This window comes from Tetrao urogallus (genome assembly GCF_951394365.1).
Source record: "Tetrao urogallus genome assembly, chromosome: 2".
Lineage (NCBI taxonomy): Eukaryota > Metazoa > Chordata > Aves > Galliformes > Phasianidae > Tetrao > Tetrao urogallus.
The window spans coordinates 56,979,979-56,994,451 of record NC_136814.1 but is presented as its reverse complement, the minus strand read 5'-3'; the positions used below and the strand labels follow the sequence as shown (position 1 = coordinate 56,994,451).

At 37.9% G+C, this 14,473-nt stretch overlaps 1 protein-coding gene across 1 annotated transcript in view; it reads right to left on the bottom strand.

Annotated features, from left to right (window-relative positions):
• SAMD3 (sterile alpha motif domain containing 3) overlaps positions 1-14,272 on the bottom strand; it is a gene marked incomplete at both ends in the record, with an annotated part of 32,927 nt that extends 18,655 nt beyond the window's left edge. Inside the window, 4 exons of the mRNA XM_079549873.1 lie at positions 1,186-1,270; positions 1,582-1,755; positions 13,327-13,513; positions 14,194-14,272. Of these exons, the coding sequence (XP_079405999.1) occupies positions 1,186-1,270; positions 1,582-1,755; positions 13,327-13,513; positions 14,194-14,272 (525 nt within the window). The remainder of the gene's footprint in view (positions 1-1,185; positions 1,271-1,581; positions 1,756-13,326; positions 13,514-14,193) is intronic.
• Between the last annotated feature and the right edge of the window lie 201 nt (positions 14,273-14,473).

Sequence of the window (14,473 nt, the reverse complement as noted above, 5' to 3'; positions counted from 1 at the left end):
CTAAGAATTTCTATTTTAAGATTTTTAAGGCTATAAAAAATTCTTTGGAAGAGCCCAGATGTACACTCCATGCAGCCCAATGGAGCCATGACATTGCCCAGAACTGGGCAGTGGTCTCCCACTGAGACATGCAGAGAGATCTTCTGGATGAAGACACACTGATCTGAGGCTTATTCTTCTGTTGCATTTCTCTCTTCCGTGAGCTGTTTTTTTCTTTCATCCCTCTCATTTTACAGATGAGGCTGAATCCAGACCTTGAATATCCACCATCTAACCATCACTTTTTTTTTTTTTTAATTTTGAAAATCATTTGCTTTTTAAATTCTCAAAATCATTTGCTTTCTGCAGTAACTATGCATGTTGTATGTATGCATGTTGAAAGTTAACAATCTCCTCTGAGTCTCACAAGATTTTAAAAGAAGTTATAAAAGAATCACAATGCAAAGCAATGATGAGAAGTCAGAAGGTGAATGCTGTTCTTGGAGACCATAGACATATTTTAAAGTCACAAGGGAATGGGAAAAAATGTGGTTCAAATTTGAGTTTTCTTCTTCCATTGCTTTCAGTTATAGATCAGAAATCCCAAGCAGTGTTTAAAAGCTTTCTATTTTTATTTTTTTTAATCTGTGCCTAGATTCCTGACAAACCTAAAACTCAAACATTATGTCAGTGCATATCTAACATTCATATGATTATAACACATTGCAAGAGGGTAAATCATCTGTCAGCATACAGAAAGGTTTGTTTCTGTTTTATTGGATTTTTTAAATTTTATTTCATTTTTAAAGACTTGGCTTCTTTTTAATTTTAAAAAAGAAAAACAAAATCACCACTACTCAAATGTACCCTTTGGGGGAATTCAAATCAGAAAAAAAAAAACTGTACACAGTGAGCAATGAGGGATCCAGGGACTGTTTTTTGTGTCCCTGAAATTATCTCAGGGTAGCTTTGAGAAGTGGCACATAGTTGGATTAACCTTTGATTAACGTAATGAAATAAGAATGTGATTTGGCAGGCATGTCAAAGTGAAGCTTACAGCTCTGAATTAATCCAGTATAAAAGGAATTGATATTGATTTGCTCTGAAGTGTTATTTTCTTGTGATCGATTATGCTAGGAAGAAAAGAAAAAAAAAGGAAGAGTTATTTCAATATTTTAACGATAGATTCCTGTTTACAATACTTACAAAGCCACTCCCATCTTCATTCAGGAAAGGGTATGCCTGCATCAAAGCCGCGACAACAATGTTGTACTGCTGGCTGTTTGGATACCTGTAGAAACAAGGTCAAAGAAGGAATTGGTGCTCTAAATGGTATTTGACACTGTCTGAAGGCCATACTGATGCATATTAAACTGACAAAATGTTCCCAAAGTATTTCTAAGTCTATCAGTTCCCCTCTAAATAACAAAGAGAACATCTTGAAGATTTCACGCAAATCTTACTATCAGCTTCAACAGGTTTCCCGACTTAAGCTTCCTCCATGTAAGAAAGCACATTAAGAATATCTTTACATTCATCTGAACATTTAATTCTGCACCCAATTAGAAATGACCCAAAATAAACCTAACAATGTTTACTTACAGGGATCCTGCTAGGTACTTTGTCATGTCTGCTTGCAAACAGTCAACCATCCTTATTCTCATACTGTGGTCAGGGTATTTTTTTTCTCCTAGTACCATCTTGACATCGTAAGGAAAATTTGGTAAAGTATAAGAACATGTCCTACATCTTGCAGAACATAATTTCAGATCTCCACTGAAAAAGATTATATAATCATGAGCACTTCTTTGATAATGCAAACAAGTATGAAGGAAAAATAATCAAAAATTCAACACAAATTAAAGTTATCACTATACATATTCAGGGCTTACTGTCTTCATTTCTACATTTTATGTAGCACTCACAAAAGCTGCAATTAAAACACGTGGTGCTAAAGTAGGATGTCAAACATGAAATGTTATAATCCACATTACACAAATTGCCACTAAGTGTTCACTAAATGAAAGCAGAAGGCACAGCGGAAGTAATCACTGGGGACTACCACTGCAAGATAACCATCACCTACCTTCTTTTATAGTGCACTTCCTACAGTCCTTCTAATTAACTAGTGATTGTAAAATGAACAGATTAATAGAATAAATTATTATACAATATATTAGCCGAGATTGTCCTCCCAAAGGAGAGAGCAAAGAACAGGATGAGGACAGTTAATCAGTGTAAAGACTAGAAACAAAGCACAAGTAGCCTGTGTGTCAGCCACACCTACAACTCTAAGAAGAGCCATCAGCACTATGTGCAAATACCACACCTTAGCTGGTGAAAGCCTGTGACGGGAAATCCCCTCTAGCTATAAGGAGTGCTCTCCTCTACAGAAGTGGCAAACTGATGCTGGAAGAACATGAAAAAATAGAGGATAATTGAGCTTGAAGCATCTAAAAGATGGTCCTGGCATCCTCAGACAGCTTCCCAGTACTGGCAGCCCAGAGCCAATAAAGGAATTTCAAAATGGGAGGCACCAAAAATAGCTAAAACTCTTGTTATGCCTATAGCTCTGCAATCTATGTTTGCTTTAATTTAAATTGCAGGCAGTGATTTGGAAGCAACTAACAAGCTTATAGAAACAACAGTTTCTGGCATTCGAACATTCTCTTGAGCAACCTACTCTTGGAGTAGATGACCTGCAGATGTTCCTTCCCACCTCAACCATTCTGTGATAATAATTAATAATAATAATAATAATCTTTAAAAATGCTATCATTACAGATGATAAAAGTATCTGCTCACACAATATTAATGTACAAATATCTACATCTGATCTAATGATCTGGACTCCCTTTATAGGGAGGGAGGAAACATTGGTAAATGTAAATGTAAATGTAAAGGTAAATGGAAACATTGGGAATGGAGGAAACATTCAGGGAGGAAACATTGATAAATGATGGAATAACTGAAAAACATCTAAAGTCAAACCAGATGTTCTCATCTATTTCTCTCCAGTCATTTTTAAGGAAATTAAAACAGTCATCACAGTTATTGAAATCTACGCTTTATACACCTGAAGTTAGTCAGCCACCACTTTGTAAGAGAAAGCTCCCATCCTACAAGACCCTGCAAAGAAAATTAACTGTATCCCAGACAAAACCATGGCACAGAAGAACACGCTGCTATACTTCAGTCAAGACAGTATTTAACTCCTAAAACTCTCTTTGGTAGCTTCTAAACAAGGTCTGCAGTCTTCACTGGGAGGTTTTCCTGTCTAGTCTCTTTCAAGGAAGAAAGTAAAGAAAAACCCATGGCAGCCAACATCTTCAGGGTGTTAACTGCCATACCAATGGACAAGCATCTGTGGTAGCTTAATTTATAGCACTTTGAAATACTATTCTTCTGGGAGGCAGCTCATTTTGGGCCAATACAGCCATACTTATGGCCTCACTATCTTATTGATTAAATTAGTCAGTAACTCCCTACCTTGGTAACCTTTCTATACTACCACATCTTGGCGTCTTTTAATATAAGTTGGTAGCTTGCAGGCTTGTGAAAGCTCTACAGACATTATACAACTGTACCACTTTCAGCACTACTGAAAACTGATGCAAAACTTAAAAAGAAAAATTTAGATACTGTCACCTGATCCTCATAATATTAATCACAGTAACTAGTAGTATTCACAGCATTATTGGTTACCAATCCAGAATTGGTACAAAATGGTCAGGGATGCAGCATCTCCAAGTTCAGCAGCTTTTGTGGTACACAGATAGTTAACAGTAGATGCAAACTGTAGCAAACTTGCATAAGCACTTTGCAGTCACACCACACAGAGAAAAAAAAATTACAGACACATCCCTGCAGACATTCTAATGTTCTTTTTTGGTTACAAATAATTACAAAAATGAAAAAGCAATTTTGAAATTACTTGGAAATCCTTACTATGCAAACAGAGTTCACAGAAGTGAAGAAGTTCACAGAGTTCAGTGTAGCATCAGTTAGGAAACTACAGGTTTGAATCCTGCACTTTCACCAGCTCCACTGAGGACAGGCAGACAGGCTGCCAGTAACTAAATATTATTTTCAACAAACTGCCATGTAAATAATAAAATGGCATGGGTTGAAAGTGACTTCAATGATCATGTAGTTCCAACTCTCCTGCTGCAGGCAAGGTTACCCAGAATTAATGACTGAATAATTCACGTTGACAAACTCCACTCAGAAATGCAGGGGATGACTTACTTGAGTCCGAGGACACTCCAAAACTCAGTACCACTATGTAAAACAGCAATTACTAGGGCAAACTTGAGCCCGATGCTCATCCTAAGCTCCTGATAGAAAACTGAGCAAGTATGCTAAGAGTAGATTGGATGAGACTTGGGCTTCTATATACAATAAACCTTAGATCACTAACTCTGAGGGAGCATGCTTGATTTGTCAAGTCACGTCGTAGGTATCTGAGGAATAAAGGAATGCCACTTTCTAATACCACATTGAAGTTAAAGCGTTCTCTTCCTGGAATTTGGATGACACAGGACATTCCAGTTTTCCTCTACCACCTCAGCTACAAGTCAGTTTTCCAAATAATTATAATCACAAAAGAATAAAATGTTGTTAAGGTGCCATGATTCCATGGCAATGCTCTCCTCCACTAGGTCCTCTGCATCTGTCAGTACAAAAAAGTTCTCCAAACTCCATCTCATGCTCCAAATTTCTCTTTACTCTTACCCAATAGAGAATCTCCAAACTCTCTAAACAAGATCAGAAAATTTCTTTAAGCTCCATGGTGCAAAATATTTGACATTTTATTAGCTTTTCCAAAAAAATCATTGCTGTAGGGCAGTCATGTTACGTGTGTGCAGTAATATTTTTAAATGAAATGCAAGCTTGTTTGGAAAATGACAACTCCACTCTAAATGTTATTCCCAGAAACAATCACTGGCAAATTTGTTTACCTTGAACAGTTCAGTTAAATTGCACATGCACTTTGATTTATGCATATAGCTGAGAACTTCCTTGTTAGCAAAGAACAGAATTACAGTTAGATTTAAGTACAAAAACGTGGCCTGCTTCCAACTTGAGACACAAAGATAAAATTAAGATCCCAAAAGGTACACTGCTGTCTCTCCTCTCAGTTTGTGAGACATTTGACATTGCAATTAAGTCAGCCCAATAACTGTTGCAGTCTCCGTTATCCCCTTGCTGTCACAGGTCCTTTTCCTTACTGGTACAGGGAATCCTGTTGCTTTGCATCAAGTTATTTCAAGAAGCCATAGAACAGAACAGAAAAAATAAAATTAAATAAATAAACAGAACCCAGATCTACATGTATTATGTAACCTCTGGGACTCCAAAACCCTGAGAGTATCTTCCTTCATTGCAAAAGAGACAAAAGTTCTTACATCTACAGTGATGGACTCCAACCATTCAGATAAGTTTCCAGACGGTTCAAGTCCACGAATCTATGGTATTCATTGCTGCCTGTTCCATCATCTTGGATCCTAGCATGTTAGAGGACATCACAGCTAACCAGAACCCTAGTCACATTGGCAGCTTCCTATGTTTGGCATACCATGAGTAGTCTCATAGATTCTTTTGTCCTCTCCACAGGGACAGGTCTAGCCTCTGAACTGAATGTCAGCAGAAGGTTCTGCCAGAAGTTCTGTAGGTTGAAAAATAGTCCAGTCTGCAAAGCCACAGAGTAAGGAGAGGAGGCAAGGAAGCCCGGAACCTACAGATGTGAAGGAAGACTGCAGTTGCGTGAAGTGTTCCACTTCCCTAACATATGTATCATATACTTTTAATCTTTACAGCCTTAAATATTGACATGCAGTTATTTCTACAAAAAGAAACAATAACAGATGATTAAACACTATTATTTCAATAGTGGGGGGGGGGGGAGGGGGGGTTGCAATCTACATAGTGCTTGATGATGCCTTTTATTTTTACAGTTGCCACTAAACATGGGGGCAGGTAGACTGAACAAGTTACTTGTAGCAACATTATGCTTCAGCAAGCTAGCAGGAGCTGAAAAACAACACAAGATAGCTATCCATTTTCCATATTCCAGCTTTTCCTGCAAATCCTTCCTACAAAATTCATCAGAGTCAGCATGAGCATGAAGTTACAGACAAAATTAATCAGCTTAAAGAAAGTTTACAGAATACAAACACAGGCTTCTTCTAGAGAACCAAGATTTTTTAATGGCTTACATTCTCAAGAGTTCTATTACAGAAATGAAAACTCTGAGCTTTGGTTTCCTGCTAGTACAACAGTTGCAGGTTGCAGACAAGGGAAGAAGAAATGCTCCTTGGGGAATCTGACTGGCAGAACTGCCATCTAAATCAGGATTTTTTAAAGATAAAAATGTGTTTATTTGTCTTCACTCACATGTGTTTTACAATATCCAAATAATTTTGTATTTGTTTCTGTGACTTTGCTAGGTCTTTACAATGCAGTGCAGCTAGTAGTTACTATTGCCTTCAAGTCTGGGCTTATTTCTAGTATGGAAGACAATTAACAAAATCTTATTTTTTTTTTTCTCCTCTCCCCCCCGTGTGTGTGTGTGTGTGTGTATAAAACTCACATCATCATATGCGTATATCCAGAACTGCTGACCTCAAGTGTTCAAAAACTATAAGATCAGTTGTCATGACTTCATATTAAGGCAAATATTAAGGCAGCAAATGGGAAATATTGAGATATTTTTTGTTTGTGTGTTCTAGTTTAAGTTCGTATTCTTAAGCCTCTGTCTGCAATGACAGGGAAATTGAATTCTCACATACAGAAGACTGAGAAAAAAGTGAAGCAGCAGAAATTCTTGCAACCTCAAATCCAAATCCCAAATTTAGACATTTGTCCCCAAATCCCATACAAACCAAACACAACACAACCCAAGTTTCTATGAAAATCAAATAACAACTGAATTTATGATGAACTGTTAAAATCAACCAAATAAAATGAATTATAGTATGATATGTAGAATCTACTATTAAAAAAAAAAAATTGTGGATTCAGAAGTATTAGAATAAATGCAAGTAAGAAAGACTTAATCAATGTTCTAAATAATGGGCCAAATGCAATTTATGTTTCTGGAATCTCTAAGCATCAGTTTTTTGAAAGGTGTAATCAGAGGAAGCAGTTGATATCTGCACTTCCAAACAAATTATGAGGTACTTCTTTCCTTCTGCTTCTGACCTTTTTCAGAGACTTTGCACATCTGCTTGTTTTTTAAAAGGTTGTTCTTCATGCTCATATGAACCAGCTGGAAAAAAATATCATATCCACTGGAAATAATTCTCACTGTCTCAACAATACAGTTTCTGCATTGAAACAAAGAAACTATTAAGGTACATAAACGTGGGAACTTTCCAGTGTCAGACATCTCTTAAGAACTATGGTTTCATATGTGTATGCTTAAAACGCTAAATACAGACCAGCAATGCTGATGTAGGGATAATGGCATCTTGCAATTCTGTAGGTCCACAGTGACAATTTTAAGTAAATTCTTTAAAAGTTATAAAAAATATAAATTATTAAAAGTAAATGAAACTGAATTTAAAATAAATATTCCAATTTGTTCATGTATTAACACCTTGTAGGCCCAAGCTGTTGGATAATAATCATGTCTTCCAAATCTGCAGCAAATGAGAAGTCCAAAGGCAGACAAGGCTAGATGGGTCTGTTATCTTGTTTGTGCTCTCAAACCTGCTCTGCATAAATGACTTGAAGGCATTCAGACTGTGAAGCTGTTGTACTGCACTTGAAAGCCACAGAGCACATTTTTATAGGAAGAACAAATGTACAAATAAAGCTGTACTAGGGCATCACTTAAAGCAAACATCTGGACCATCACACTGGAAACAGCAAAAAGAAGTGATGTGTTATGTGTATCCTTTGATAAACAAGTACCCTGAGAAAAGGCAGAGAGGACAGAAACCAACCAATAAATGCTGGTTTTCACAGCAGTGTCAGGCATTTACAAGCAATGACAGCCTCTGTCTTAGCAACAAGATAAACATGAGGGTGCCAGGAGCCATGAGACTGCTAGCGCTCTGATAGAGAAGAGCAGGTATTGAGGAAATGTATTCGTTGAGTTGCCCTCTGCATGCTATATTGTAGTCTTAACAGACAACGACAAGGGAACAAGAAGTTCTCCTCTCTGGAGCTCAACAAAAAGACTGCCTGTTGTATTTCTGTGTGTGTTAACAAAAAGCCATTCTGCAAGAAAGATAAAGGCATACAATTGCTGCAGCCACTTGCTGTGGTTTTGTATTTAAACAGTCTTCTCTGCTCTCCTACTTAGTAACGCAGAAGATAATTTAACAGTTGTTAGAACTACCTACGGAGGTAAGGTACAGGTAAATTTTAAGCCAACTCACCAGCATTAATAATACATAAAAGAACACATTTCATTTAAAGCAAACCACACTGAAGCTATAACTTCACAGGTCTTTTTTTTTTTTTTTTTTTTAAAAAAAAGAACAACAAGAATAACATTCAGATTGGAGAAAGGAGACAGAAGCTACAAGTCAATCAAACTGAATTTTTAAACCACCATTGCTGAACTAACTTAACCCCTGCCAGAACTGACTGAAGGGTTGCTCATATGAACTGCTCTGCCATCAGATTAATGGTGGAAGTGGGAGAGCCCATGAAAGAGGAGTGGAAGTTTTAATTGCTCCTAGCTGCTCTTCAAAATCTAGCCAGACTGGTGAGAAATGAGTATATATCCCTCTTCTTTTCGGAAGAAGACAATACAGAGTCATTAGTACAGTCACCACAGTTTCCCTCTCCCCATTAGTTAAGATGAGAGAAGAGGATAGGGGTGGATTGGGAAAACCAGACAAACAAGCAATGCACAGACTTTAAAATATCAAATTTAAAACAATATGGGAGGAGGGGGAGAAGGAGAAAAAAAAGAAAGGAAAACCCACTAGTTAATCTAACAAATACCAGATTAATATTATATACCAAAATGCAAAAAATAGGTTTAATTATTCTGATGCAGAAAACTGCTATTACCGTGACATGTAAACCCATAGACTAAAACTGGGTGTAAGAGAGAATGCGTGGAAAATCAGTTTTCAGAGTATATATATTAGCTGAATAAAGCAGGAATTACATTTATACCTTAGACTAAGAACTCATCCTTATGGTCAAACCAACCTTTTCTGTTCCCTTAATCAAATTTCTAAAGCAAACACCTTGTTCAACTCTTCACAACCCGTTCATAACCAGCATTACTCCCTCAAGAATATAAAACATGAAATTTTCCATCAGTAGTTGAACATGCAATGAAGGAGTACTGGGAGTGGGAAAAGAACTCTAAAATAGCACTTTAATCAGTGGGTCAAGTTATAGGCATACCTAAACAGCAGCATTCACCTCCAAAAATAGCATTTTACTGGGGATAAAGGTAGTGCAGCAGTTATTAGATGCCAGGGATGTTCAATTCCATCTGCAGACCTAATCACTTCATTAAAACAGCTGTTTAGAAGGAAGACATTTGCCAGCTACTCATCTGACCTTTAAGAGAAACCCTCATATGATTTGCCTGGGTCTTCAAGATTATAAATCATCATAGCTCCACTGATTTTCTGCCACTTCACCAGGAGGGGCACTTCCATTTACAGCTGCCTTTCTGTCCTTCTCTTGTGCTTCTTTGCCTCAAGGTGAACTTGCATTGCTCTTTTGCAGTCCCTTTCTCTTAACGGAGCATTATGGGCATTTGAAATCTTTGTACTGAGAATATTTGAAAATACAGCTCTGAGAACATTTCCCAGAGCCAGCCTATTCTGGGTGAGGCTGATTCAGACAGCGCACTGTAAACTCTTTGAACAACACAAGGCAAATTACTCATCATTAATTAAAAATAAGCACCCTTTAGAAGCAGAGGACAAAAATCATCACTGCAAGAAATACTGGTGTTTTGTTCCATGGATTTAAATGATTTGGACTTGTTTCTCTAATAACTGCATTGGCAGGATCTTTGCGATTGGATTTTTTGTTGAAGTTTTATTCTCTTGAAGGTCATAGTAAGATTTTATTTTAAAAGCATTGACTGTGTGATTCACTATGCCCCCCTTCTCTGTTCCCAGACAGTTTTATCCTTACTTCTTTGTTATTATTTTAAGTGATAAAATAGACACTTCTATGGAAGGACCACTTGTATTGGAATGGTGAAGCTATCAGCAATGTGTATGGGGGAGAATGACAGATGGGCGAGAAATGATAGCTGGGGGGCAGAAGGGGGTGAGCAGCCAGAGCCTCCCAGACAAGAAATCAGTTGCTATGAAAGAGAAACCGGATTTTTCTCCAGTAGTAGCTGAGCATCTCACAGGAGAAAAACAAATCCTGATCTTGCTTCCAGATTATAAAGAGGCACATTTTGATACAAGGAAAATAAGGCTGCAAATGAAATGGGCATGCCTATCTTCCCAAGCACTGTATTTAAAGCACCTTGAATACACGGATTTTTCTTATAACCATATTCCACTCAGTAATGAATAGTTTGCAAGATTATTACTGAAAGATATGGAGAAAAGAGAATTTCTAAAACTAACCAATAAAAACAAACCCACACTGTGCTGCTGGCACAAGGTAACTGTAAATTAGTGAGCAAGCACAGAGGATAGAAGACAGAAAAAGACTAATCTGACCTTTTCACTCATCAATTCTACTGCAGCTCAGCTTCTGCTCTTTTCTGAATATACATGATGCTGATACCATCCCTCAATCAAACTCAGCTCAATTACCCAACTCTGAAAAGATGAAAGGAAAACTAAACAATAATACTGCCTAACAATATTCTAATTACTATACAGTAACAAAATCCAAGAAAATAAACCTGTGGCTTGCAGGATAACTGCCACCTTCATTGCCTGGCATTTTCCAGTCACTAAGCAAAACTGGCAAATACTGTACACGGGGAGAGGGAAAAGAAAGGGAATTACAGAGTATTCAGTAGCAATTCATATTCAGCTAGAACTTTGGAACCTCTTTTTTCTCTTTTCTTGAAGGCTAAGCCCATCTTGAACCTTTGAATCAGTTTTACATTACTCCAACCATCCTAACACCTCTGTGAACACTACCCAGTCTCACATCTGTCTGTTCCTGGTTGTTCGCTCCAATTTCAGCTAGTCACTTGCTCCAAAAACTTCTGATAACTGCTTCACTACATGCCGGAAATCCCTACTCCAAACCATTTATCTTCAATTTCACCTTTGCATCCTCCTCTCTCCCCTCCTCACTTTGCTGTTATTTCTTCTTGTTGTGCTGATAGCAAGCAACATTTGACAGTTTTATCCTGTAATACAGGGGCTGTTGTAATGCTGCCAGCATAATGACAGCTTACAGCTGTTGTTTTTTTTTGTTTTTTTTTGTTTTTTTTTGTTTTTTTTGAGTTATAGATCAGAAGAAGTTGGTGACTTTGTTAGGTAGGTGCTACAGGCACCCCACTTCCCTGGATTTTTTATTTTCACCATAATTTGCCTCATCAAAGTTAAAGCTACATAGAAGCAGGAGACAGGATAACAGATGTTCTTCATCAACTGTACATTATGTACAACAAGATGTCCATCAACAGATTCACTCTACTATGAAATTCACGAGTTATTCTCCAGTCATTAACTGAACCACATACAAAATTTTCTGGATGAAGCCACCAATGCAACATTATTACCAGTTTCACTACTTTAAGCGCTGCTGCTAAAGCCTCTCTGAGAATCACTAGAATTTGTCTTAGGGAAAGAGTAAAACTGTACTGATACACTGGATCTTCCACAAATTATGACACTTTTCTTTTGGGAAGGCGTAACTTTTCTATGACTCTTCTCTTCAGAAACTCTGAACTACAAGAATGCTCTGTAAACTGTTCCAGCCTCAACTACACTCACATGAAATGCTGTTGCTGTAAGAGACATTGCCGTTGGAGTTTCCCTTTTTCATGAATCAATGCATCTCTAAGTCATGCATGTTTCCAGTCATCCAGTTAAAAATCAGAGAAAACCAATACAATCCTTCAGTGGCTTCTACCTTCAATCACACTTGGAGGTCCAAGGCATTTTTACAGTTACTTGGTAATGTCTCTGTATGAGCTTCTCATACATACATAAACAGCTTCTGTTTGACTCAGAAGTTTCTCACCTTTCCAGTGATGGACACAAGATCCTGATTTCCTAATTGTCCTAATCCAAACTGCTGGAAATGCAAATCAGGCTCGGTGATTCTTTACAAGACCATTACTACTATACAGAAAGCATTCACTAACTGCACTTGGAACTATGTCCTGTTAACAGCTTTGATTTTGTTTCTAGCAAAGGAATTGAACTAAACTCAATTCATACACAGACGGAAGATGCACTGAGGACAGCATGAAGAAGTGGGCAAGCGGTAGTGCACCCTCACGCGCTAGGATAGCATTTACGAAAAAAATGTCAGGGAAATACAGCTGACAGATCTTGGAAAGATCAGCAGCAGGATGGACAAGGTAGTTTATTTTCATGTGGACTCAGGCCCCACTGTCACTGTGGGACTGCAGACTCAACCATAGGTGATACTAACAGGAAACATTCATGTGGTAACAACGCTCATCCAGTAAAAATTGAAATTCGGCCTTACATCACAAAGCAACACAAAATGCAATCTAATGAATGCTGTGGGTCTATGAATTTCTGTTCCTTGCGCAGAGAGAGTGAAATTATTATGTTATCACAGAATCACAGAATGGCCCGGGTTGGAAGGAACATCAAGGATCGTAAATCTCCAACCCCCCTGCCACAGGCAGGGCCACCAACCTCCACATTTAATACTAGACCCGGCTGCCCAGGGCCCCATCCAACCTGGCCTTGAACATCTCCAGGGATGGAGCATCCACAACCTCTCTGAGCAGCCTGTTCCAGCACCTCACCACTCTCATAGTAAAGAAATTACAACAAAACATTTCCTACATAGTGTTCCAGTCAGAAGTCCTTAAATGAGGCCATTCTTACTGGACTTCATTCAAAGAATGTTTGGAAATAACTGCCTCAAAAACTTAATACAGAAAATACAGAAAGTTTCAGCTAAAGTCAAAGTTCAGGAGTTCAATAACACTTTGTGCAAGTTAAAACTGGGTTCTAGGGCCAGAACTGGTTAAACTAATGGTAGTGTTCAGCAATGTTGATGCTCACGTGGTAATAACTGTTCACATTTGACATGCTTTTAGAGATCATTCAGAGTCTACATTTATAATTCTGATTTCTTTTTTTAAGTTACAGCTGTAGAGCTAGTAAATATCAGATCTAAAATACTACAGAAAGAATAATTTCAATCAGACCGATGTTTTCTGCATGTACTCACACACTGATCTCTGGAAGAGTTGGCAAATCTGCTTTGCAGGCATATGCAAAGGATTGTAGCCCATGTTTTTGTTGCTTGTATTTATTAATCAGGTCCATTAGTACTGCTTGGTGCCCGATCTTCTTCACCAGCTGCTGCACCATACGATCATTCAGAGCCAAGAGAGCTGCTCCACTTACTTCTTCATCTGCAGATTGAAGGGGATTACAATCACTGTGAGGTAATTTTGGAACTACAGCGACATCCCACATGCCTAAAAACTTGATGGTGTTTTAGGTCAGAGTCAAAGATACTTTCTACTAACGGTGTGTTTCTTCAACTGCTTTAAAGAAATGATGTCTTTCAGGTACTGTCCTTTCCAATGCCGGAAGCTCAAGTCAGTGTCCAGTGTTCTCTTACCTTCCAGTAAGAGAATGCTATGTCTGAAATGCAATTAGTATTACACTGCTTAAAATCAGACTTTATTTTGACGGTAGCAGATTGTTTGTTTGTTTGTTTTTTCCATTTTCATAATGAAGAAGTGCAAGGAGCACACAGCACACAAAATGTTTTCTAACAGTTACCCCTGCACTATTATAGGGTTTATGTACACACACACTTTTAGAGCATGCACCCTCTGAAATAACGCAACTGTAGCAGTATAAAATAGGCCCTGTAAAGCTTGTTGCACTGCCAGCTGTTTCTCGATAGAAAGTGCTCCTCTTTACAAACAGCCTGAGACTTTCCCCCCAGCGCTCCTCGAAGACCTCATAACGAACTTGCAGTTATTTTAGATGTATCACACTGATGCAAGCCCCAAAACAAGCTAAGCAGACAATTAAAAACATCTAAAAAGATAAAAGACGCAGGAACAGCAAGAATGCCTACCGCGAAACTTAGGAACTAGTTCTCCTAAATTGCTCTGTGTCAGCCAGTTGCAGACTTGCTCCACAGACCAACTTTCCATCTTTAGGTGTTGCACAGTCAAGTTTCACTGGGAAGCGAAAAGAGAAAACAATTTTCATGCTGAACTAGAAAAAAAATAGGAAAAAAAAAAAAAAGTACTTTGCAAATGCACTTATGTTTACATGCTCTGAAAAAAAAAGAAAAAGAAAAAAGTGAGGATAATCCAACTAATGCCTGTCGCGAATAGCAGCTTCCTTGAATC